Below are 27,979 nucleotides of genomic sequence, written 5' to 3'. Positions count from 1 at the left end.
TGTTAATGCAAGCACTGTATTGCTTTCCAAGTCAGTATAATGAAACAATCACAAAGAGGTGTGTGATGCAGAATGTAATATCTTGATTAGTGTTAGCTCATTTATGATATTAGACTTGATACAAAATGGAGCAACAGTGAGTGATGTAAGAATGAAATGGAAATGGAATTTAATCTGTGGACCATTACATATCATGCAAAGTCTTTTGAGCGGGCCAGTCACATAATTCTTCTTAACATCCAGCAAGCTCTAGGACTGACCTAGTTTGTTGTGCCAAGGATTTATCAGGCCAGATTGGTTTTCCAGAAAACGCAAAGCCATTTCTCCAAATTATCAAATAAGGGCCTTCAACATTCTTGGTATAACCACAAGCATGGCAAAACACATGTCAGTGACTAAACCTTATCAATCAGTGTTAGGTTCCATGAAGTAACTTTCTTAGATAGAGGCGGTAATTTGTCTTTTTGACTAGTGTATGTATTTGTGGTCTAATTAAACCTGTATATCTCCAGTATAAAGGGCCACAACCAGGATAATGGCAAATCCACAGCACAAACCAAGCAGTTGGATCAATGTGACACCGAAAGCCCCTGACCCATTCTTGATTGCTTTGTCGGCTGCCTCACTCATTTCGGGGAGCTGAAACATACCGGAAGGAACATGTAAAGATCATCTCATTTGTCTCTCTACGCACTGAGGGACCTGTGGTTATAGTGGCAACAGCTGCCTCAGGACATACCAGAAACTAATGCTGGTGGGTTCGAATCCCAATTCGTTCAGGTATTTCACCATACCCATGCTTATTGGCTTCGACAATGTTGTCGTCAAACACTGCATGACTGCAGTTGTGTTACTACAGGACAATGTTGAACAAAACTCACTTTCAAGTTTCAACACACTGTGTAAGTGTCCGTTCTGGACTTGAGAGTGATCAACTTCATTTACAAAATGTGCTTGAATAAATCGATGTGTTACTATATGTGTTTCGCAGATGTTTCCGGAGGTTTGTGTGTTTTTGGATCACAGTAAGAATTTCGGATTTTGTTTTACATCTATCGCTATGGAAGAGCATTGGATAATATGTGCGATCAAACTACTGCTGACTGACATGTTGTATTCTTATATGCCAACGGACATTAACGTATTGATTCTTTCACTGACAACGTGTGTAGTTTTTTTCCAAATAATTGTGTTTCTAGATAATGTGGCTTGGCTTTTGTCTACAAACTAATCCGCGTAAATGCCAGGACTGACATGTTCACCTGCCACGGGTTAATAACCTGACTCACCATATCGACAAGTGGTACGTAGAGAAATATACCAGCTGCAACAGCAAAGATCCACTGGTTAGCTGCCGGGTCCTCTCCCAGGGAAATGCCACCAACAAGACCAACGATTCCACAGACTGCAGACAGTGTGTTGCAAAACAGGGCTTTCTTCATGGTCATTCCCGAGTGTAAAAGGATGGCGACATCGCCTGTTGACAGATAATTGTAGTAGTCGCATCTTACAACAGGGACGGATAAGAGCTGCATTTGTCGTCTTCGCTTGGAACTCGCAGAGCGAATTCATTGTGGAAGGAAAGCGACAGCGGGGCTTTGGGCTTCGGGGTGAGGGTAACTGGTCCAGCTAACCCCAACGGAAGAGACAACAGAAGCTGATATGTATCTTCCCTCTTCATCACATTCGCTATTACTCAAACACATCAGTACTAGTTCTTATTCTCGCTGCCTGACAGCGAGAGTGAGGTGGTAAGTATGGTTTTACGCCGCTTTTAGCAAAATTCCAGCAGTATAACGGCGGGGGACACCAGAAACGGGCTTGTACACATGTAGGGAATCGTACCAGTATTTTTGGCGTGACAAGCCAACGCTTTAACCACAAGGCTACCCCACCGCCCCCAGTGAGAGCAAGAACTAGTGTAAGCAGTGTTTCACAGAATGTTCGTCTGAACAGTTAATGAGCAGCGTACACTTCAATTTGGATTAGAGAACCGAAATGTAACGTAAGTGTTCTGTGCAGTCTTGCCTTGATATCATGTACACTCTTCCAAAAAGGAAAGAACCCGTGAAGGTCCCGGGGTAGAATAGGCCTTCAGCAACCCATGCTTGCCATAAAAGGCGACTATGCTTGTCGTAAGAGGCGACTGACGGGATCGGGTGGTCAGGGTTGCTAACTTGGTTGGGACATGTCATCGGCTCCCAATTGCGCAGATCGATGCTCATGTTGTTGGTCACTGGCCATGGATTGTCTGGTCCAGACTCGATTATTTACAGACCGCCGCCATATAGTTGGAATATTGCTAAACTCACACACTCAATCCAAAAGGAAAAGAAACGCAAAATGAAATTTAAAAATGATACTTACAATTTTATACACATAGGTAAACTCAAACATATTTTAAGGGTTGCACATTGTTTCTGGAATATTTTAGAAGATCATTCTTGACCAAACGCAACCAAAAATGATTTTTAATGGTTTTATCAATCAGGATTGTCATGATGTGCGTGGATGTTGCGCAGCACGAACATCAGGCACAATGATTGTTTCTCACGTGCATAACATGAGTACAACATGTGACTATAAAAGATCCAATTGAATCTCACAATTGCATCAGGATCTTTGCAAGTACTGTACACGAAAATGGGACGCGAAATCAGGCAACTAGACGATTGCAAGCTGGCGAATCAAAGAGTGAGGTGGCAAGGATCTTAAGCTTCAACGTTCATTCCAGCACAATAACTCGATTGAGGGGTCGATTTCGTCAAACAAATTCAACAAATGACCGTCCAAGATTAGGAAGACCTAGAGTCACCACACCTGCCGAAGATCGGAACATCCAGGCAACCCACCAACTTGACCGCCATCAGGACACAGCACAAGAACAGTTTGGAGCCCGAAGTCCGATCAGACGATCAGGAACCGTCTCCGAGAAGCAGGAATACGTGCCAAACGTCCGACACAACTACATCGACGTCGACGTCGACGTCGACGTCGACGAGTGAGATGGTGTAACCCGGTGCTGCCATGGAACCTGATTTGAACCAGATTCTTCACCTTGTTGACCGTCAAAGACAGCTGTTCCAACAGGACAACTCCAGGCCCCACACAGCAGGTACCACCATGGACTGCCTAGCCAATAACAGGAGGTGTCGGGCAACGGTAGCAGCTGGAGCTGGTCATACAAGGTACTGACTTTAACACCTCCTGGTAGCAGTAATGACTGTGATGACTGTTGTTCTCATGAAATATGGACAAGATAGCAATGCATTACTCCACAAAATTTCATTGATGTATCCTTGTTTTCCGCTGATGTACACGTCCTTGAATGACACCATATTTTCATTAATAGTTGGGTTTTGCGATTCTTTTTTGGAAGAGTGAACGTACCTCAGCTTTGCGAGTGACAGACTCAGTAACCAGTTCGTTGCATAAAAGTGATCGTTTATGCATCTTTTGGTGCATACACCTAACAGTTCAACCGATATGATATCCCTTTATGGAAAGGATTCCAGAAGGCCCAGTTACCATCAAAACCATCTAGAACAGGCATTACCGTCCAGCTGATGATACACACACAGCAGTCCAGCAAGTTGGAAACTCTAGTCTCACAACTGATATAATGTTTACATAATGACTAATTGTCCTACCTAGTTCGTGGGGTATCTCCTCACACAAGATAGCAATGGAAAGACTCAGTCCTGTTTTAATGCTTTTAGAGTAGGCAGCACCAACGGCCAGTCCATCTACAGCCTTGTGCATTGCATCTCCCAGCAACATTATCCATGCTACTGTCTGAACCTCCTTTTTCTCTTTTTTGATAGGATTCTGTTCATTACTATGGAGAGACGGAGACTGTTTGTCTTCAATGTCACTTGTTCCGTTAACAGCAGGTTGTAGAGCGGTCATTTCACCGGTAACTTCACCCTCCTCCACCACCAGGTCAGTAGAACCATGTTTCTCTTCTTTGTCAGACTGAAACAGTTGTATGTCACTTAATTGGCTGAGATATGGAATGGACAAGAAGATCGGACTATACTGAAGTTGAGTTGTAAGTGTAAACATTGGACTTTCATATACCCTGAAAACAATGTACAAATACAGACACATGCAGTCACTCATGAATCCCAGGAATCATTCAAAGAGACCCTCACAAACCTGTAAGCACTTACTTTCACCCAAACAGAATCCTAGACACAGGGACTCATGCACAGTTTGTACAAGCATTCAAGCTGACACAGGGCACATCAATGTTATCAGCCCAAACGTATTATTTCAGCATTACAGAAATCACAATGTAATACAATAGGTAGGACACACACAATAGGCTGTAGGAATGGAATACTTACTACTCCTTTAAATACACTTTTCAAAACTCTCTCTGACATGTAGAAGAAGAAAATACCGCCCAACACTGTAGATGTTTTCCATATGTAGTCATCGGCCGTCTCTTCTATTGACATCAAATCCAGAGCCTGTAAACAGCCCATATCATGAGCAGATGGGATTGTCTCAAAATTGACAATGAAAACGTCTAATGTACAACACATATACTGTGGCAAATCGGGTTGCTCGTTGGACAGCGATGCTGAGTTCTGTAATTCCCACAGTAACATTTTACTGTCTAAATTGTCAGTAACCTTTCATCCAACGGGCTCATTTATAGGTTCAAGCTTTAATAATGATGTCCTGTATTTACCAGATCATTCAGATCATACATTTCACAGTTGCCTACTCATGGGGGATAAAGTTATTCTAACACGTAAATGTTTTACGTCTGACAGACTTATCTCTGTAACGCACAATTTGGTGTATCTAGGGTGGACCATGTGATACTTCTGACAGACCTAACTCTGGGATGGACATGGTGGTACTTCTGACGGACCTTCCACTTGGATGGTCAAGGTGGGACTTCTGAGAGACTTGCCACTGGGATGGTCAAGGTCGTACTTCTGACGGACTGACTTCTGGGATGGACAAGGTGGTACCTCTGTCAGACTTACTTCTAGTACGGACAATTAAAGTTGTGCTTCCACCAGACTAACTAGTGGGATGGTCAAGGTGGTGTTTCTGACAGACCTACCTCTGGGATGGTCAAGGTGATATTTCTGACAGACTAACCTCTCGGATGGTCAAGGTGGGACTTCTGAGAGACTTGCCCCTGGGATGGTCAATGTGTTGCTTCTGTTAGACTTACCTCTGTGGTGGACAATTAAAGTGGTGTTTCTAACAGACGATCCTCTGGGATGGTCAAGGTGGTGCTTCTGATAGACTAACCTGTGGGGTGGTCAAGGTGGTGCTCCTTACAGACTTACCTCTGGGACAAGAACTAGAAGTCCCGTTGCTGCTAACGTGCCGACTGCTGTGGACACGAGGAACATGAGCAACATCTTGAAGAACGAGGAGGTCATCAGTGGGGCAAGGCAGGCACCCAGGTTGGACACAATGCAGATGAGGACCACAAAGCCAACACCATATGCCCAAACTGAAAAAAAAGATTTGTTTTCTATATGCTGAGATTTGATACAAATGGTAAATATAACTGTCAAGTGAGATATATGACGAGAAGTCTGAATGGCTCACAATGATGTATCTCAATACCATTGCAAATAATGATAATGAATATTTCTCTGTCTATGTAAAGATTAAACCATTCTCCTTTCCCTTGCTACAAAAATATACTTTGATGATGCATAAAACGTCTTCCAAATGGGATCTCAGTTACTTCAGACAGCTTCATCCAAGCGCCATTATAACCTGACGCCACCTCTCACCTTCTGTCCGCGATGGCATCTTGCGATGTCTGGCTTCCTCAAGACTATGGCTTCCCCTGTGTCTACAGTGGTCCGCCTCCAGGGACATGAGCACTGTCGGCAGGGCTTCATGCAGCAGCGAGGCGTTCAGGTGATCATCCACTGCGTACATCGTGAATACATCTTCACCAGTACCACACTGTAGGGGACAATGGACTCTTGTCAGTGAAACTCTTCAGTTACAGTATGCAAGTATTAAGCAAAGAGGAATGTAGAAATTAAACACTACAACAGCTGAAACAGGACAGATGTGATATCACACAAGACATCCGAACCAGGACAGATGTAATAACATAGAGGATATCTCAACAAGGAGCGGTGTAATGACGCACACGACATCTGCACCGGGACAGATGTAATGACAAACAAAATGTGTACCAGGACAGATGTAATAACACGCAGGACATCTATACCAGGACAAATGTAATAACACACACCACATCTGTACCAGGAGAGATGTAATGACGCACACGACATCGACACCTGGACAAATGTAATAACACACATGACATCTGTATTAGGACTGTCACTGTGCCCCCTACCGTCAAGGCAGTCTGGACGGAAACGGATCCAGTAAACGTACCAAGAACAAAAGCCGGACTGTGAATTTAAAACATTTACTGAATGCAGGGAACCACACCAGCATAACAACAAGCCGCTAGAAACCAAACATAGAATTAACTGACCAAGACAGCTCGCCTTAACCGACAAGGTCAGCGGTCGGCCCATAGATTGCTTGGTGCTCCCTACTGAGTGAGGAAGAGACTGCATCTTCTACCAGGGCTCGCAATGGTCCTAAAAACAGTTAATAATAGTATCTTGGTGACCAATAAACCGAACAGACAAATACAGATAGAAATACCATCACAGGATCCTGTCTCTGCACCTGTACAGATGTGATAACACACATGACATCTGTACCAGGACAGATGTAATGACGTACACGACATCTGAACAGGGACAGATGTAATGACGAACAACATCTGTATCAGGATAGACGTAATAACACACAGGACATCTGTACCAGGACAGATGTAATGACACACAGGATAGCTGTAACAGGACAGATGTAATAACACACACGACATCTGTACCTAGTCAGATGTAATAACACACAAGACATCTGTACCAAGACAGATTTAATAACACACAGGATATCTGTCCCAGGACAGATGTAATGACACAAGACATCTGCACCAAGACAGATGTATTAACACATAGGATATCTGTACCAGAACAGATGCAATGACACACACGACATATGCACCTGGACAGATGAAATAACACACAGGACATCTGTACTAGGACAGATGTAATTCTATCAATGTACCCATCTATTACAGATGTAATGATGCACGCGTTTGAACCAGGACACATATAATAACACGCTAGGACAGCACAATGGTGTCTAACATATATCATGTCTGTGACCTGACAGTTTTGAGCCACATGAGTGTGACTGTGTTTGACGTTACGTCTACATCTAAAGTAACTACAGGCGAGCATCGTTGTCTCGATATTCATGTGACCATAAAAATCGAGTTATCCGAACTTCGAGACATCCGACCAGGAATATCAACACTTGTCATTTAGAAACAACTCAACAATCACATGATAACTCTCACTGGATCCTCAGCAGTTTTGATTCGAAAGTATAATCCGTCATCAGTGAATGAGTTTAGTTTTACGCAGCACTCAGCAATATCCCAGCTATATGGCGGTCCGTCATCTGTAGTGCTTAGTCGTAAAAGTGGGCACTTCCTAATTAATTCGTTCCTAATTAATCTTAATCAGATAACAAACAAGTGACAGCTTCAACCCTGTACGTTAGCACTACGCCGTTTACACTACCGCATCCCTTTGGTTAATGCCGCTCTGTGTGTAAACGTGTGGAAATAACCACAGTCCAGATTGATACATGCCCATGAAAGGTAGGTGAATGTAGAGTTCCTTTGCAAATACCGAGTTAATATGGTAATTGCTTGTTGGGACCATGACATTTAATCGAGATATCGAGCTTGAAAAGTGGTTAATTGTGAACGATTTTGCTGGAACGAGATGTTACATCGAGACAAGTGAGATAACGAGCAGAGTTCGACACAACGGTCCTCGACTGTTGATACAGTCTGAATCCCCATTACAGATCACTATAAGTGACATATCACGTCCGGCGATGAGAAGTAGGTCAGTTTATGTGGTACGTGACTTGCATCATGATAAGTGAGCACCTGATCTACGAGTGGAGCGGTTCACACAGAATTTGATCAGTTGATCAGATGCGCGATTCCACACTAAGACACACGGAAGCTGTACAGACTTGTCATTTAACTCTCTCAAGTCTAAAGTCTGAGGAATCACGTTTCACCTGCTGTAGGAAACTCCATGGAGTCTTATAGGCAACCCTTCTACTTGTCGGTCAGGAACTGCATGGCCTAAAGCACCACAAGGCTGTGCGCCAAGACCAACGCCATCATGAGAAACAGTCTTAGGTGTATCAGCACCCCAGGTCATGCACGGACCCACCTTTTTCCTGAATTATACACTTAGTATGTCAGCTCCATTACTAAGCTTGTGGATTTTACAAAAGTAGTTACTTCTATGATCTGCACCAGCGGGAGCTTTCCTCCCACATTAATCTCAAGCACTGTGGTATTGTTATAGTGTCTACTTCAGGACAGCCATGTCCAAATATTTCTACTGACCAAAAACTATGTGGCCAGGCTATATGATATTTAGTTATTATTATTCAATCTGCAATCTTGATCTTTATCACTACCGCAGAGTACATTGTTTTGTCAGCTACCTTGTTCCTCTTTGTCACTTCCATTCATTACTGTATATGACATTTGTGGCCTTTATTGGTCATCCCCCTTGGCTGTGTCTGTCATCACATCAGCTGTAGAAGGAAGTGCTATTAGCTTCTCTATCTGTCCATTGTTGAATGTTTGCCTGTCTATTGTTGCTAAAAACTATATATATGTACGCTCACATCTATACTGGACGTGAGAGATGAGAAGTGAGATGTGAGTGTGGAGGCCGGCATTCCGATTGTCTTTGTGGGGACGACCGCGAGCAGGATTATGCCGCTCGCAGGAAAGGCCCTGGGGTTGAGCTGGAAGTCCGCTCACCTCTTTCATGTATACTTGTTTGTCATGTCTTGTGAAACCAACTAAAGAAGTTTGAACAACTAAACCATGCCTTCGTCTCACCAACGTATTCATCATTTGTCTTCGTCAAAGTATTGCATGTATGTAATTCTCCAGTCATCCTATCCATGAGCCGATCCGAAGTCGACGCACCAACCATATATGAACCCGTTGACAGTATAAATGAAATACTGCACCGTAGAACCAAACTCACTCACTTTTATGAAACGTACATCGAAGGGTCTTTAGCAGATCAATACTTCCAGTACAGGCGTGCAGGACGTGGAACTCAAAAGGCGCCACACTGATATGCATAACCGTTTCGGCTCTTTCCATGTGCCAATGCACAACTGTTGAGAAGGGGTATGATGTCACGTTAAGGAATCACTCAACTTCAAACCCTTGGCAAATATGACCATGAATATTAAGATTAGATGACGAGTTGACGCTATTTAAAACTACATCTCGTAAATATACTCATCAACGACTGTTTGTTACTGAGAAATTACAGAACTGATTGTAGGAACCCTTTTATGGCATCTTGACGTTGCTTTTCTTGGCTGGGCGGTGGTGTAGCCTAGTGCTTAAAGGGTTTGCTCGTCACGCCCAACACCCGGGTTCAATGTCTGAAACCCATTTTCTTGTGTCCCCCGCCGTGATATTGCTGGAATATTGCTAAAAGCAGCGTAAAACTAAACTCACTCACTCACTCACTCACTCACTCACTTTTCTTGGCAGATAGTCTGCGACCTCGTTGTATCGCGGTACTTGACATATCCGTAATCGTCAACAGAATCTGGAGCTTATAGGGCCTATTTCATCATGAAATCCAATTAACATGACATTTAATCAGCACATTTGTGAAGAAAATAATATTTTAACTTTGATAGTGTTTCAGCGAGAGCCATTAGATGAACGAAGCCGGTTGATATTTCCAAAGGAGATGACTCCATCGTATCGCGGTAAACACTAAAACTCGGATTGCAAGGTAAAATAGTGGGGGAAATGATATTTCTTCACCTCAATGTGAAAACGTTGCTATCCAAGTTGCACAAAACTGTGTCCATAACGAAACATTGAAATGGGAAATCACCTGACATCCAAAACGGCGGAATGCTCGCTAATGCCTGTGACGATGACGGCGGAATGCTCGCTAATGCCTGTGACGATGACGGCGGAATGCTCGCTGATGCCAGTGACGATGACGGCGGAATGCTCGCTGATGCCTGTGGCGATGATGGAATGCTCGCTGATGCCCGTGAAGATGATGGTGGAATGCTCGCTGATGCCTGCAGTTCATTTTCTTTATTCTGATTCTGATTCTGATCTGGTACAGCAGTAAAGATAGTAGCCGGTGAGACCAACATCCCAGGATATGCATGATTGCAGAGACTTAAGATGCCAGATTTTCTGAATGCTGAAGTTAGGTTTTCTGGAGAGAGGGCTTTCAAGTATGGTTTAGCTGTGAGCTTGGCAACTTCATACTTTGTGGTCTTCATTCCTGGATTCTGTTGAAGAAAGAGCTGGCATTCTCTGTTCTACATACATGTAAAGGGTCCAAATACAGCAACATCCAGTGGTTGTGTGATGTGGCTTGTGTGAGGTGGCAGCACGAATAAAGCCAGTGAATGTGTGATGTGGCTTGTGTGAGGTGGCAGCACGAATAAAATTATGTTGTGCATTTTCGCCCATTCCACAAGCGTCAAGGAAACATGTGATCTATGACCGTCAATGAGAAGAAGAGTCTTGGGTCCTGACGGATCTGCCGAAATGCCAGCATACTTAATGGAGTGTTTGGTCAGATGGTCCTGAAATATATTTGTGTTGGACCAGCCACTCACTGACATGGAACCAGAGGAACCTGATGGAGCACCTGTTAGTAATCCATCATTCCATCTCTTCCCAGGAAATACATAATAGGGGGAGGGGGGGGGGGGGGGATGTAATTTCTTACAGCATTACCTCCTCCATTGATGGTTACTGTAGAGGACCTTGGTGACGTTACAGCCTGTGGTTGACATATAGCATCACATACGACCTTGGGTGGTGCGTTTTCAGTTGACACACCGGTTTAATCCAAGTTAAAAACACGTTCAGGCTTGCCATGTAAACCATGAAGCGTCATGAGGGTGGGCAGCTCTCTGAAGTATGCAGAGAGGACTTCTTTAGATGCATATTGAGCTCGCAACATTGTGAGTTTTTGGGGTTTCGACAATTTCAAGTCAGGCCAGCGTCTCAGGAAACCATGAAACCAGTTATCACTGAAAGGTTTGTCAGTTGGTGTTTTTAACCTTGAGTGACTGCGAAGTCTGTAGCAAGATATTGTACATTACGTTTGATATACCTTAGCCTATAGAAGACATGTATTTAACATGTTCAACTAACTGTTTCTCCTCTTCATGGGAGAGAAGGGTATGTCCACCCGTGTGTGCACCAACTGCAACATTACCCCTTGTCCTGTCCCGGAGAGTTGACTCCGGAACACCATACTGGCGCGCAGCACGATAAACTGACATCCTAGTCTGGGTGGCAGCAAATGCTTGTTGCAAACTAACAGGATCATACTGTCGTCTTGTCTTAGCAGGAAGATTGAGTTTTCTCTTAGCTTTGTTAAAAAAATATTTTCTTTAAAATTGAAATTATTATTTCAAAAATTATTTCTTTTTTAAAATACTTGAATAAAAAAGAGAAAAGAATATTTCACAGAATTTAATATCTTAAAAGTATTTCATTTTCATTGTAATGTTCTTTATATTTTATATATTGTTTGATTTTATACTTTAGGCATGATGAGAGGTATGAGAGAATATGAATAAATAATTATATGTACAAGAGTACAATAAAATTCTTTCTTAATTTCTATTTTGTTTGAGTGTGCAAATTCGTTTTCATCGATCAGGGATAGTTTTACTGTTTCTTTCCTTATTTGAATTACACGTTTTGGCATCCACCTGTAGATTAATATGACTTCTAACGTCACATCCGTTACCTTATATGGCATCAACACGATGCAAGCGACCTAGTACAGATCAAGTGGGAAGGGTCATAAACGACACGTAGATATTATTGCAGGTAATTCATGGATGGGATTGAAACAGATTCCAAAAGATTCCAGAATTTAATGTTAATATTTCTCCTGGATAATCCATACGAAGATTTGATACATCGTGCTACACTTGTAGCAATAAGCTAAAGTACACCATTTCTCCTCATCTTGTACCTTGTAAATGTTAAACATCACGAACAAAAACAACAAATTTCAAGAGACCATTGCACGGTGGCAAATGTAAGTTTTTGAGGTCTTTGATCATGATGATACTAGATTACAGCGACATTCTGGCGTACCCTGCTCACTCAACAGCTACAAACACATGCAAACCAAGGTCAGGTGTTCACCAGAGAAAACGATATATGAGGAAGCAAGTTCAAGTCAAAGAAGATAATTGTTGTATTTTTTCATGTGCTCCCGGTAGAGCAGGACACGCCTACCCTTTTCCCGAACACCCAGTGATCCATTCATACAATCCTTATTACCATCGGATATTTTACTGGAAATGTTATCGAGACTGATATGGCCATTTATACTCTGGTGCTGCCATTGTTCACAGATATGTCGAACTTATAACCATGTCATACAAAACGTTTTGAAAACTTTGCATCAGATGCTGTAACCGTGATCAAACAGAGCTTGGTACACTTTGAAGTCTTCGTAGAGACACCATGATCGATTGTGCCAGAAGTTCTGTAGTGTCGACATCATAGGTTGTGGCTGCTTGAATATGCTTGTTTAAATATAAATGGAAGTTACCAACTGGAACGCCGAAGTCATCCCTTAAGTCGAACAGTATTTTGGATATTATTTTGTTCACTTCAAATATTGTGCATATACCCAACTAATCAGGCAGTTTCACGGGTCTAAACGTCTTGATCAAGTCCTATTTCCATAATCTGTAGAAAACGTTAATCATGGAATAGACACTGGGCCTATTGATCATCGATAGGCTTGAGGACTAAATTGGGGTTGAAACAAATTTATCTGTGAGAACACAGTTCAACTTTGTACATGATCCTACCTTGTTTGTGCATGAAGTGTTAAGAAACATCTGGTTACACCACTGAACCTCATCGCTGCCACGTTCATCAGAATCTGGTGACAGGTCCTTCACTTGGAGGCTAGCATACATGGCCAGGAACTCGTCTCGCGAGAGAGCAGCGGCAGAGCTGTATTTGGAGATAAGGTTCTCCAAGTGCATGACAGACTTTGTTTCCCCATCGTTCTGATGCAGGTCTTCACCCTTGCAAACAGCACATAACAGATACAGAGTACAGACAGCTAGTTGTTCCTTCCACATGATGCTTTTAGGTATCAGCACTCACACTGCTGCTGCTAGTCCCCACCACTTTCTCAAGTAAGTACTTTATTCAAATCAGGTTCAGGCTTTTTAGGAAGTGTCAAACATATCGCCACGGTAAATTAAAGACATACATTAAAGATCACGCGCAATGAATGAATCCCACGATGTTCAGTTAGAGTATATAAATTACTAGTCATTTGTCGGATCATGACACAGAGCCACATAGGACGGAATTAGACCTGTACTTAGTGAATGCGTCATTGTAGTATGACTATCAGAGTGTATGTGGCAAGAGGACAATAGAATTGTCTGCTCTAGGAAAAATACTGTGAGCTATTAAATCGTACACTCACATGGTATTTAAATGTAAAACTCTACCACAAATGGAGAAGAATGTTTTTATCTATAGTGAAGACTTCCTGTTGCTATAGCGCAGGGTCTGCATCTGCGGTAAAGTGTAAAAAATTGCCAAAAAATATGAATAGCAGTATATTGCACCATTGATTATCATGAAACATAAACCTGTGTATGTTGTCAGACATTACTTAAATCAAACTGGATCAAGCGAAAAAAGACCTATTCACCTTGTCATTCGTTTCACTTTTGTTTGTTGAGAGTGTGCTGTGCTTTTTGCTAAAGACGGGGTAAAGCCATACTTATTCGCAAACTCTATGCACAGTAACCGCATGCGTTCATGTAAAGATGGAGATATTCGACTTTCCGATAATAATATACTTTACTGGGTGAGTGAGTGAGTGAGTGAGTGAGTGAGTGAGTGAGTTTAATTTAACGCCAAACTCAACAGCAAGAGCATCGTTCAACGCAACCAACCGAGTCAGCAAGCCTGACCACCCGGTCCCGTCAATATTGCGATATGTTATAATAATTGATATGTGTCATTATAAGTGTATGATGTTGCGTCTGGTGAGACTACAAACAGGCAAGTTGTTTGCTAGTTATTATTAGTTGTGTGTGTTTGTGTTTGTGTTTGTTTGTTTACCGGAGTACTGAAGACAGTACAGTAAAATACTTTCTCACGAAGAAGGTGTATCTGTTAATGGATACCGTGAATCGTAAGAAAATATGACAGATTATCAAACAATAATGAACAGGACTAGATGTTTTAGGTTGGGAAAGAATGTTTACCCAAGCATGAAAATCTGTGAAGGCAAAATACGGAATAGTTATGAAAGACAAATTCTAAGTTCGTGCGAAATGTTGGACATGATATCATCTGTTGTCAGGTTCCTAAACAAGTCCGGGTATTTTAACTAATGCCAAGGTCACATATTCACTTTCGCTATGAAAGATTAGTTCACGATGCTCGGCCTGGCTGAGAATCGGCAAATTTGAGAGATACTACAGACACCTTGCCAGCAATCTGTTCGTGACAGGAAGGGTATTTTTCCGATCATCTATGGTTTTAAGACTACTGCACCAAAGTGACACAGATGTAGGCAAAAATCTGTCCCACGCCCTAACATCTGTGAAATGCTGGGTGGAACCCACCAGTGCCCCCTATCATCGACCAGGGACCTTTGAAATATTAGCTACATGTGACCATGCCATAAACGTAAGTAGGGTCAGCACATGTAGTTCTTCTGAATAGATATGAAACTTGGACATGCTTGAAAATATGTTTTGTGTGATGACAGGCATATTACATTTATATCATGATACCAGATACGGGGTAGCTAAAGGTATTCCATGACGTCCTCCTTGTTTGTGGGCTTTTCTTGTGGAGTGAGATGTGATGAAATCTAGTGTGAATTTCTTCAAATGTGTTTGCTGCAGACTGAGGTGGCACCGGGAATCTATGACCATAATTGTCTGCTCCATACCGTTCACAAAACAAACAAACGTCAGTAGTTCCTGTATTTATTTGTATATACATTTTGTATAAATAAAAACTTAATACAATATAACAATTATATCTTAATGTACATTTGATAAGATATGTTTGGACAGTGATTCTGTGTAACAATGAAGTTACTTTGACTACCTTTACACTTTCCATTTTGTGAGTCAATACATTTAATTCAATTAAATCACTTCACTAAAGTAAATGCCACACATGTTTTGAAGAGTCCTCATCTACTACCACCAGACTAAGCCGAGAATCTTGGTCTCAAAGGAACAAGAGAAACTGCACAAATGTATTGGCATACTACTTACATTACACTACTGATTGTATTAAATGTTGTGTTTGTCAACATTAGAAATGAGAATACTGCAAACCTGGGAATCATTACTTCTTGCTAGTTTTTACCACAGTCCATCACAAGGGGTGGTTGAACCCATCTATGAAATACAAACTTAGTACACACATACCAGAGTATGCAGTTCAAAACTTATACCAACAGACAGCACATTTCTGCAGGATAGAGACTAGGTACAAGCTGTTTAGACTGTTTTGTAACATGGAAGAGTCTTGTTTTCACTTGTACCAGCCAGACATTGATCATCCCTGAAGGTAAAGCATGTTCCACCATGTTCCAATGTAATGTATGTCTGCAGTCTTACACATTTCCCATATCTGCCAGATCTGGCACAATTGAGAGATGATACCCCTACACTTGTTACAAACGTAGAGAAAAAGAAAAGACTCAGAACTTTTCAGCCACCCCTTGTAGCAAGTAAAGTTGGATTAACTGCATAGCTAACACCGAAATTGATCTCGTTGCAGCCTAAAGCCAGTCAAAATATCTATGAACTTCAATGTGAAAGAGTATGAGATTTTGTTTGGTCCCTGTGTATCCTCATATCCAGCTCCAGTGCTTAACCTCTGTAACAGTCTGTATACTGGTGACATACAATCTGTATACTGGTGACATACAGTCTGTATACTGGTGACATACAGTCTGTATACTGGTGACATACAGTCTGTATACTGGTGACATACAGTCTGTATACTGGTGATATACAGTCTGTATACTGGTGATATACAGCTTCTTACAGCTACTAGAGGTTTGTCTTACGTACACAATACTCAATGTACCAGCAGAATCTTACTACAATGTCACACATACCTAGAGTGAATATTACCATGGTTACTAACACATGCCTAAAGGCAATCTTCCACTCAAATAATGTCTCTAACAATAATCTGTCATACCATATTCAGTAAAACTTTCACAACACTTCTCAGCCATACATTGGGAAATGACTCTTGGAACATAAGTTCCAAAAGGTCACTGGAAATAGTAATGGTTCCTCCAATCATATAAAAGTAATTGTTCTAAAGAGTTTTATTTCAGAGATAATAGATACATGATTCATCTTATGCCGACAGTAAAGTTAGATTAATTATGTAAGATGTTCCAAGCACAAATCCAGTCAAACCCATGCTTCCTGAAGCCATAGTCACAGAAAGATTTGAAACAGCATTGCACATTAACACTCACCTCCCTCACATCCACACTGTACATCTGGACATCAACATGTTCTCACTATATTTAGAATCTGTCACATGTCACTTCACACTAACATATATATGTATATAAGAATATGAACGTTTTGATTACACATTCAGACAATGATTTAAATAGAATTCCATATACAGCCTAACACGGAGTTACATTTTTCATTATCAAATCTAATACATACATGAGCACTGTATATTATATGTATCAATTATTGGGGTGCATTAATGATTTCTTTGAGGACAGCTGTGATCATCTGTCATGTATGTGGCTTTACTCACAAACTGAGAATCTCCATGCCAGTCAACTCATTCCAGAACAGCAATACTTCTAAAAACATATTCTTGTGTATTTGAACTTAGAACAGAGGTTTGAAAGTTCTTGCCTTATTGGTCAAATGAATTACAATATACTTTTAATGAATTCCAAAAAGCTTCAACAGCACTATCATCTACACTGTAACAGCACCTGAACTTTCTCCTTACATCATCCTCTCATTATCATCAGTTCATTATCCCTGGAATACCTTGACCTCAACAATTAACCCATCTTACAATGACTGTTCCAAAATGATCCCTGTCTGTCTCTCACTACACATGAATTGTGAGATGCATGTCCTCTTATGTTTCTAAGTATGTTACATTTCAGGAATGTTTGGATACAGAGAGTACACTTCTTTGTCCTTCATGATGGGATGGTTTACAGGATTGCATAATTCAGATCATCCGTTAGTGGATCACAAAGTGGGAGAATGATTGTGAATGATTCCCTGATTAAATGTCTGCATCATGAAACTGAATTATACATCTCTTGCAGTGAACATGTTTCAATCATAACATTTCATATTTTCCATGTTGACATAAACGTCCAGATAATACTTGTCAGTATCTCCTTAATGTTCCAGTTTCCATTCAGCAGACAGCAACACAATAACTGCATGTACCTGTATGGATGACTGTGTACAACACAACAAACACAATAATAGTTGTACACAACACAAGTAACTGAATGGATGGCTGTATACAACACACAGATTCACATACTTAACAGCTACATATCATGAAGATGATTTGTAATTTCTAACCTGAAGATAGTTTCTACTGAACATACAGTGTCATGTTTGAAAGGCTATGACTGCTGCGTCTAAGGTGTGAAACTGAACACTGAATGTTATCTACTGCCACACAGACCAGGATTGCCAGCTTTAACTTTCATGCCTTCCCCTCCCCGACCTCTGAAGACCCATAACTGTCACTATCAATAACGACCAGGGTTACACAAGGATCTGGAATATGCCTAAAAGAAACATTTGGAGATATTTCCTTACATAATCGCACAATATGTGAAAGTATGAAAACACACAGTTCTTCATATTACAGCTCAATGCTGAAAGACCGAAAACAAAAACATACTTTGAATGGCTCATCAACAAGGTAAAGCTGTGAATGTCAGAGTACTGGGATGTCCCTTCATGAACGGAGCTAAGCGCATCTGTATCCATGATGAGGCACCTCACTGATTATACTGGATTTAACTCCAGTAATAGACTGCCTGTTTCAGCCATTTACACACAACACTTCACTTGATGACTAATACTCAGCAAACTATAAAGACATACAATGTCTGGTGTCTTTGGTACACATCTGTCGCCTGGTAAACATCATCCATGAACTATGTGTTTGTGACACTGTCTGACTATGGAATGGTGCACTTTCTGCTGCTATGAGCTCATCAAGGGACAGGCATGGGAATGGTGGTTGGTCAGTCTGACCTGTGCTGCTAGGAATGGAGGTCAGTGCTACCTTCGGACTCGGTCCATATCTTCCACCACAGTGGTCAGTCTCTGTCTGGCCTTCTTACTGATGTGGTCCACGGAGCTGATGAGAGCCAGGAGCTGCTTGTTGGAGTATTCCTGGACAGACATAAACAATATATCAGATCACGGGACACAGAAGTACCGTCATGAACATAGAACCCAGTCAAAACAACAAGAAGATCAAATGAGGCTTCCCCTTGTACCTTGTTTCCAAGTGACTCACATTCAAAGTACAAACACCTTCGTAAGTAGTCCTACAGTACCTTGTTTCCAAGTGACTCGCATTCAAGTACAGACAGATGCACATACATGAAGAAACATATTTATTTCACTTATTCAATACTGCCCTGAAGACACAGAACAAAGTGAATATTGTTTATCACAAGAGTCAGCAGTTTCATCTTATCATAGTACTGGCAAGTACTGAACACGATAAACTAAACAAGCAACAGTTGTGCAGTAAACAAGAGTCACTGATACCTTATGATCCTGTAGCCATGATTCAAGTTGACTCTCAGGGAGGTAGTACGCCTTGATGTATGTCTCCACAAACTCCCTCTCTGGTATTGGCCTGGAACCAGTAGTTACAAGTCTTACAGGAGTATCAGTTAATGCTGATATAGAAATATGTAATTTTTATGACAACATTGATATTTTATACTTATCCTGACTCATGCTGTATTGCTTCTCTCCCCTTCCTTCTGAATGGTCAGTGGAAACTTGAATCCCTTCAAATTCCCTAGAAGCGAAAGTACAATCACTCATCTTCAGCCACCTCCCTTTTCCCACCAAAAGTTCCCATGTTACTGCGTCAAACCTCACACTCTTTGACAATATGCCTCCAAACAGGCCTACAGGGAAGCCCCAGTGGTGAGATGGTTGTGAGGGCTTCACCTCATGAGTCAGGATAAGTATAAAATATAAATTTTATCATATAAATTACACATTTTTCCGTATCCTGACTCATACTAATTATGAAGAAGTCATCTTTATAGACTATGCAGATTTAGATATACAAGATGCCTCATTGTCTAGATATCTGGAATGACCCATATGTTAAGGAGGGACTTTACCAAAACTGAGTCTTAGGTCACTCATGCGCTGACTTATCTTGTAAGATACTTATCTTGTCGGCAATGGATCAGTTGCCTGGCATCAACGAGTCTGCATGACAAAGTGAGATTTTCTTTAACATTGATTTGCCACTGCCAGTTGCTGTGTTACCATTAGAAGCCCAAATTGACGTATACAGGATACATCTTCCATAGGTATATCTCATAGATAGTGGTTAGCACAACCTTCTATAATTGACAAGATCAAGCAGTTCCTATGGAGGATGCGTGCTGAGGCTAATGCTCTTACTTCATGAGGGTTCAAAACTCTTGGAGGCTCTAACCCGGCTGCTTTATATGCTCTTAGGGTCACTGCTCTTATCCAAAAGCAGACAGTCGCCCATGAGACTTCTACAGTCAATGCAGGAGAAAAAGGCATAAACCAGTGCTTGAACGTCATTCTTCTTGCAACACTTCTTTGTCAGTAGATCTTCAAAGCTCTTATCAGACATAAGGACAAATCCTGTGTGTCATTTGGAACTAGGATGTTCCACAGAGCCGGAACATAAAACTGACGATCTGGTTGTCCTGGTAACTGATTCTTAGCGACGAAGTCCCACATAAGTCATAGGTTGACTGCAGCGTGGTTGACAGCTTCAAATCCTGTAAGGCATGGATTTTGGACATTCTAGCTGCATTACTAAGGAAATATTGTTTTCTGTGTGAGCCACTCAAAAGATTGTCTGCAATAGAGGTTCATAATCTTCACTGATGAAGTGCTGCAATACAACATTAAGATCCCATGCAGGTGCTTGGCTCTCCTGCTGTTGATCCTGTAAGTTAAAGGATCTCAATAATGCAACTAATTTCGGACCCTTCATCAACTTCACTCCTGTCTTCATAGTGATGACTGAGCTGATTGCTGCTACATAAGTTGACAGTGTGGATCCTTTTAGGTGTCTGGTAGACCTCAAATATCATAAGTAGTCTGCCACTTGTGGGTGAGTCGATCTGGCTGTAAACTCCATATGAGTAGCGTATTGGTCGAAACTTCTCCACTAGTCATCACACAGGTTATGTGTAGATCGACGTAAGGGCAATTATTAGAGTTCTTGCTGTCCTGTTGGCGTACCCTCTTCTTTGTAAACAGGAAGTATTATGTTCCATACGTGTAAGCTTGCATACATGCTTTTGCCTGGTGTGAGGATGGATGAGGAGGTTCCGCCAATCTGGGAGGTTCAACACAGGTTTGCTGTGTTTCTCTATGAGGTCTGGAAACCAGGATCTTGCTGGCCAGTGAGGCGCGACCAAAATCAGTTGCAGGATCTCCATCGAGTTGATCTTGCGTGGTACTTCTGTTAAGAGGATTGCCAGAGGAAACACACAAGCGTTTAGACCCTCCCTAGATATGGTTAGGGCATCAACAGCCAATGCCAGTGGATAGGGCACCCGCGAGATGAATGTCGTCACCTGATTTGTTGAATCCGGTTGCAAACAGACTGATGAGATGATGGCCAACTGTTTCTGTTATGAACTGGAAGGCTTCTACATGAAGCTTAAACTTTGTGGGTGATGGACATACTAGTCTGGACGAGGCATCAACTAGAACGTTCTTTGCCCCTGGTATGTGGCAAGCCTTGATCCTCAAGTTGATCTGGTGGACCCTTCCAGGTTGATGTAAAAGGCCATCGTTGTGTTGTCTGATGGTATCATCAGGGCTTGATTCTCTAGTTTCACTTTCCAGTGTAGAGCTGCTCCTATTAATGCTTTCAGTTCTAACTGGTTGATGTGGAGGCTCCTCTTTCTGTAAAGCATGTGCTTGCAGCAACTTCATAGCTGAAACCCATCTCTATGTCTCCCCAACCTTCGGGAGATATAGAGATGGAGGATGTACAGTGGCTCTCTTGCGTAGTTCCACCGCAAACGCAGGTAATGCTTTAGATGTTGTTGCAGGCTGAACTTCTGCATATTGTTGAGATCTTTTATCAGGAAGCACTGTAAGGGTCTTAACTGCAGTCTTCCTCTGTATGTAAGATCCTGTGCCAATGTCACTAAGCCTAGTAGACACAGCCATACTCTGAGGTTTAGAGGCTTGCTGAGGGCTTCTGGTATTGGCGATAGTATGGTTTTCCATTTGTGGTCTGAAACCTGAATTCGATTCTCTGTAGTTATGAATCTGATGCCCAGGAACTTCAAAGTCTTGCGATGGTTCCAATTCTGACTTCAGATTTACCAACCAACCCAAATGTATCAACAGGTTGATCGTAAACTTCAGCTGTTGTTTGAGTAGATCTGCGTCTTGATCTGTATACGATCATCTAGATCAAAAGCATTGAGCAGACATTTCTGATGTAGTTATGTGATGATTGGTTTGATTATTCTCATAATAACCATGGAGCTGACAAAATTCCAAATGACAGTACCTTCCATTGGCAGTGTTTCCCGTTGAACAGGAACTGAAGATATTTCCTGGACCCTGCATACTTCAGGACAAGGTATGCATCCTGCGGATCCACACTCACCATAAAGTCGATGGGTCGGATGAGATGGCTCAGCTGAGGCAGACGCATCATCTTGAACTTCTGTGGTCTTGATGGGTATTATCTGTTGAAGTGTCTCATATTGTATATGAGGCGGAACTTTTCTTTGAAGTTCTTTTTCAGCACTTGGAAGATTGGAGAACAGGACCCGGGCATAAGTCTGTGTTAATCAAGCACTCCTCTAAACTTGTTTCTCTGTAAATCTGGATATGTGTGGACCAATGGTCTGCTGGTCAATGGAGGCTTGACTTCACCTGGATCTTGTAGTCTTCTCACAGCACTTCTACAAAGTAATCGTTTTGTAGTATTTTCCAGTTCTTTCAATACTGCACTAGATGTCCACCCACAGTTCCCTTTTGTACAGGAATGACTGGATGTGGGACAACCAGGTATAGTGCCTGTCAACATAGTTACCAAATTATCAGAGATAAATCCTTGATCTTCATGCTGTGTAACAAGCACAGACAGAACCATAAGCCCTTTTTCAGTTTAGGGATTCTGGAATATCCTTAAAAGCGCATCATTAATCACCCGCGATATCGCTAAGCTGAAGAATGCCCACTACGTTGTTGTTTCAAGCTGGGCTATCCTCTTATCTTCAACTTGGTAGCTTTGTGACTTCACTTCAGAGGCCAGGTAGAAATCTTTTGCGCCTCCATGAAACATTCCATGTTGTGATGTCTAAATCTTCTTGCGCTAAACACAGGAGTATGTTGACCCAAAGTCTTCAAAGCTTTACCAAAAGTTTCTTCCAAATTATCAGCAACATTGGAGATGGACTTCATCTGTGGGATTGTGATAGACTGGATATTGATATCTTTTGTACCACCTGATACATCCTACAGGTGATCATGTCTTAGGCATTGTAATCTTCAGCATTACGAGACAGCTTCTGCATGACAACTGCTGCAGTCTCACTATCTGATCTCGGTGATGGCATAGCATTTTCAAATGCTAGAGTTTCTCCACAGACATCTGCTTCTGCTGAATCAATGATGCCCCTGGCATACTGTCCCTCAATGAGACCAATGATCCTGAAGAAGACCTCGGCAATGATAGACCTCTCAACTGCATTACCATCTGAGCAGCATCAGACAATCTCTGCGATGACTCTCTGAAGACCAGTGGTTTCAGTACTAGAGGATTATCATAATTGGAGACGTCAGCTGCACCCTCAGGCATCAGCACACTACTCGGCGACAACTGTGCACAGACAAGACTCACCGAATGTGTAGGTTTTGCCGACTGCAACGATCTAGATGAATATCTAGAAGACAACGACTTTTTCGAGAATGATTTCGACCTGGTCTTAGAATATTTAGCTGTAGCCTTGACTGGAGAGGACTTCCTCTTACCTGAGGCATGGACTGTTACCTCTGCCATCGTTTGAGATAGCGCCGACTGAGATGACATCAGAACCATAATTAAAATAATCACAATGGAACCACAACAACTCACCAAGACACCCAGACTCGCTGAACCTGACAAAAGCAAATTTGTGTAAATTTAGTTTCAAACTTTTGAGTCACGTGTGAAAAATTTTTACAAGTCAAACATAAAATGTTATGAATAAATAACACAGGGGAACACCATGTCAGAGTACAAACATATGCATATAATGATAACAGTATATATACAACAACATCAATGCATAATCAACCAAAATACAGCAATAAAAGAATCCCAGGGTGTGAGTCAAGCGCTGTATGCTGTCGGCACTATCTACAATACACAGTCACCTGAAACAAGGTGAAAAGACACATATTAACTGACAAAATTTTGATAATATTTGTTCCAATTATGATGAATAATAAAGGCAATCACAGCAGAATTTGGGCTAAATACCCAAAAATAAACCAAAGATAAGCTGCAAAGGAACCCAGACCAACTGTCTGCTCAGGCGATCAAGGGGAATGAGGTTTGACATGTGTGCAGTCATGTGGGCACTTTAGGTGGGAAAAGGGAGGTGGCTCAAGGTGAGTGAATGCACATTTGCTTCTTGGGAATTTGAAGGGATTTAAGTTACCACTAACCGTTTGGAAGGAAGAGGAGATAAGACATATAGCATGAGTCAGGATATGGAAAAATTATCCATTTGTATTCTAACCTGAGAAACAACTACAGCTTTACATCACTAATCCGACAATATAACAAAGCATATTTGTGTACGTACTTGATGTCTGTGATTCTGTCAAGCCTGGTGACAAACTGCTGGAAGTCAAGCTGCATCAGAGCCCGGCCCTCGTTGCTGCACTTCCTGGCATTAGCATACCTACATGAACAGATGTCACACCACGGGCTTAAGGTCTACCACAACAACTGCATCAACACAAAGAAGCTACATGTGCCATAGCAGCCTATGCCATTACTGTACAGTAAACTGGTGTCATGGGAGCATAACACCATGCATGTGCAGTAAATAATTGATACATACTTGAATGATAAGTTATCTATTTATCATACACACAATGTGACGTTGCCCCAAGGTTCTGGAGCTCACCTGAAGTGTTCTGGAATATCTACAAAATCACAAGTCATAAAATGTGTTCTAGAAACTGCTCTGGGAGACAGGGAGGGAATTGGTTAACATTGTAGCCCTAGTGTAAGCACCACTTTTAACATTATTCCAATTACGTCATAAGCATGTTTGTTGATGTGGGAGGAAAGCCCAATGTACTTCTGAGATGTTACAACTACAATACACAAACACATGTATGATGTTGGCAATACAGACACAACTGTAGTCGACTGAGACTCAAACTCATGATCCCAGGTTCCTAGGCCTGCCCAAGGGACTTATTTTTGCACAGCAAATGGCAGTGTTTGAGACAACTCGGCTGACCACTACCACAAATAACAAAAGCAACCACAGAAGTAATCATAGAAAGACATATATTACATTAAACATTTCTAATAAACTATCTCAGGATAGCTAACAGTGATACTTTCATAATGTTTGTGGGGTGTCACATATACAGATCTGTTATAAAGATCAGAACAGTCTAAGTTGAGTGAGACAGGCTGAAACTATGGCAGATATACTCACCCATCCACGAAAGTCCTGTTGCAGAGTCGGACACAGTGTTCCCACAGAAGGTCCATCACCACTTTAGGTATTGGGACCCGACGGTCAGCTTCAATCAGCTTCTTGTGGAATTCTACTAGACTCTGAAACCATAAATATTCATTGCAAGCTTGCTCTATGACTTCAACAAAGTAATTACAGGAAAAATGAGACTATTCAAATACATGCAATTAAGGATGATTTTCCTTGGGTGATTCTTTGCTAATAAATTCTGAATTCTCACCTTGTGACTGAGCAGTATCAGTGATGACATTAACAAAAATATACAAAAAACCCATAAACAGAGAAGTGTTGTTGTCAAATGTCCCTGTGGGCTTTGACCTACTTCCAATATTATTGTAGCTGCCAAGCTGTGTAAGCAGGCAGCACTCAAAAAAAGAACGATCCTTTCAAAGTAATTTGATCTTTTCTTGGCGACACTGCAAAATCCCCTTCTTCGCGGTGTTCATGGCTGTCTGAAGATAATACCACTATGCTGATGGTTTTGGTCATCTTTGTATCAATATCACAACTAATACAGGTCTGTCACAAGGAAACAATTTAAGAACTAAAATGTACGGTGTAACATGGTGAAGCATTCGACAGTGGATATGTCAGCAGGTATCTTCTGCAATACATGTGTATCTCACCGCAAGTAGATGATCAACATAGTTGTTGTGTTGTGACATGATCTCCTTCACATCCCACCGAACATTGCTCATTTGTTGCAGGACAAACTCGTAGTCTATGGCATGCACTGCCACAGCCTTGTAGATGGGCTTCCGTAATTCTGCTGCCATCTTTACAGTCTGTGGGAAACCATAACATGCACAATAAATTGTCTGATGAAGACAGTCAAAAACTGTTTAAAAGACAATTGATCAACTCTTTAGAGTCCTACAAAGGAAGGCCTTATTGGCCACTTAAAATGAACAATTTACCGGAAATACCTAACTGTAAAAACTATTATGAGGCACACTGATATGATAGGCGCCTATCCAGCCTAATATGGTTACCTGAGAATAAAACTGTTGTAAGAATGCTTTCTTGTTCGGTGGGATCATGTCTTCCAGGAATGGCTGCAGAAATTCCAGCTGTTCACCCAAGAACACTCTACAACAGACGACACCATCTGATCATGAATACATTTAACATCTTGGAAGGGACACACTACAACAGACGACACCATCTGATCATGAATACATTTAACATCTTGGAAGGAACACTCTACAACAGAAGACACCATCGGATCATGCCTACATTTAACATCTTGGAAGGGACACTCTACAACAGACGACACCATCTGATCATGCCTACATTTAACATCTTGGAAGGGACACTCTACAACAGATGACACCATCTGATCATTCCTACATTTAACATCTTGGAAGGGACACTCTACAACAGAAGACACCATCTGATCATGAATACATTTAACATCTTGGAAGGGACACTCTACAACAGAAGACACCATCTGATCATGAATACATTTAACATCTTGGAAGGGACACTCTACAACAGAAGACATTATCTGATCATGCCTACATTTAACATCTTGGAAGGGATGCTCTACAACAGAAGACACCATCGGATCATGCCTACATTTAACATCTTGGAAGGGACACTCTACAACAGATGACACCATCTGATCATTCCTACATTTAACATCTTGGAAGGGACGCTCTACAACAGAAGACACCATCTGATCATGAATACATTTAACATCTTGGAAGGGACACTCTACAACAGATGACACCATCTGATCATGAATACATTTAACATCTTGGAAGGGACACTCTACAACAGAAGACATTATCTGATCATGCCTACATTTAACATCTTGGAAGGGACACTCTACAACAGAAGACACCATCTGATCATGAATACATTTAACATCTTGGAAGGGACACTCTATAACAGACGACACCATCTGATCGTTCCTACATTTAACATCTTGGAAGGAACACTCTACAACAGAAGACATTATCTGATCATGCCTACATTTAACATCTTGGAAGGGACACTCTACAACAGAAGACACCATCTGATCATGAATACATTTAACATCTTGGAAGGGACACTCTACAACAGAAGACACCATCGGATCATGCCTACATTTAACATCTTGGAAGGGACACTCTACAACAGAAGACATTATCTGATCATGAATACATTTAACATCTTGGAAGGAACACTCTACAACAGAAGACACCATCTGATCGTTCCTACATTTAACATCTTGGAAGGAACACTCTACAACAGAAGACATTATCTGATCATGCCTACATTTAACATCTTGGAAGGGACACTCTACAACAGAAGACACCATCTGATCATGAATACATTTAACATCTTGGAAGGGACACTCTACAACAGAAGACACCATCGGATCATGCCTACATTTAACATCTTGGAAGGGACACTCTACAACAGAAGACATTATCTGATCATGAATACATTTAACATCTTGGAAGGAACACTCTACAACAGAAGACACCATCTGATCATGCCTACATTTAACATCTTGGAAGGGACACTCCACAACAGAAGACACCATCTGATCATGAATACATTTAACATCTTGGGAGGAGCACTCTACAACAGACGACACCATCTGATCATTCCTACATTTAACATCTTGGGAGGAACACTCTACAACAGAAGACACCATCTGATCATGAATACATTTAACATCTTGGGAGGAACACTCTACAACAGAAGACAACATCTGATCATTCCTACATTTAACATCCTCAAAGGGTTAGAAGCTT

At 41.5% G+C, this 27,979-nt stretch overlaps 2 protein-coding genes and 1 pseudogene across 2 annotated transcripts in view; all 3 read right to left on the bottom strand.

The window, feature by feature from the left end:
• Positions 1–492: 492 nt before the first annotated feature.
• Positions 493–13,311, bottom strand: LOC137262212 (metal cation symporter ZIP14-like). The gene is made up of 7 exons (XM_067800008.1): positions 13,033–13,311; positions 5,775–5,952; positions 5,316–5,485; positions 4,353–4,475; positions 3,651–3,975; positions 1,290–1,477; positions 493–639 (listed from the first exon to the last, which is right to left on the bottom strand). The coding sequence occupies exons 1-7, from the start codon at positions 13,309–13,311 to the stop codon at positions 493–495; spliced, it is 1,410 nt and encodes a 469-aa protein (XP_067656109.1).
• LOC137261959 (uncharacterized) lies at positions 8,175–12,716 on the bottom strand (annotated as a pseudogene).
• Positions 13,312–15,179: 1,868 nt separating the features above from the next.
• LOC137261318 (syndetin-like) overlaps positions 15,180–27,979 on the bottom strand; it is a 57,697-nt gene continuing 44,897 nt past the window's right edge. Inside the window, exons 22-27 of the mRNA XM_067799051.1 lie at positions 26,225–26,321; positions 25,859–26,017; positions 25,191–25,312; positions 24,318–24,416; positions 19,033–19,123; positions 15,180–18,648 (exon numbers count right to left, since the gene is read on the bottom strand). Of these exons, the coding sequence (XP_067655152.1) occupies positions 18,535–18,648; positions 19,033–19,123; positions 24,318–24,416; positions 25,191–25,312; positions 25,859–26,017; positions 26,225–26,321 (682 nt within the window). The 3' untranslated portion in view covers positions 15,180–18,534. The remainder of the gene's footprint in view (positions 18,649–19,032; positions 19,124–24,317; positions 24,417–25,190; positions 25,313–25,858; positions 26,018–26,224; positions 26,322–27,979) is intronic.

The sequence above is a fragment of the Haliotis asinina genome, chromosome 14 (genome assembly GCF_037392515.1).
Source record: "Haliotis asinina isolate JCU_RB_2024 chromosome 14, JCU_Hal_asi_v2, whole genome shotgun sequence".
Classification (NCBI taxonomy): Eukaryota; Metazoa; Mollusca; class Gastropoda; order Lepetellida; family Haliotidae; genus Haliotis; species Haliotis asinina.
This window is presented reverse-complemented; position numbering and strand designations above follow the sequence as displayed.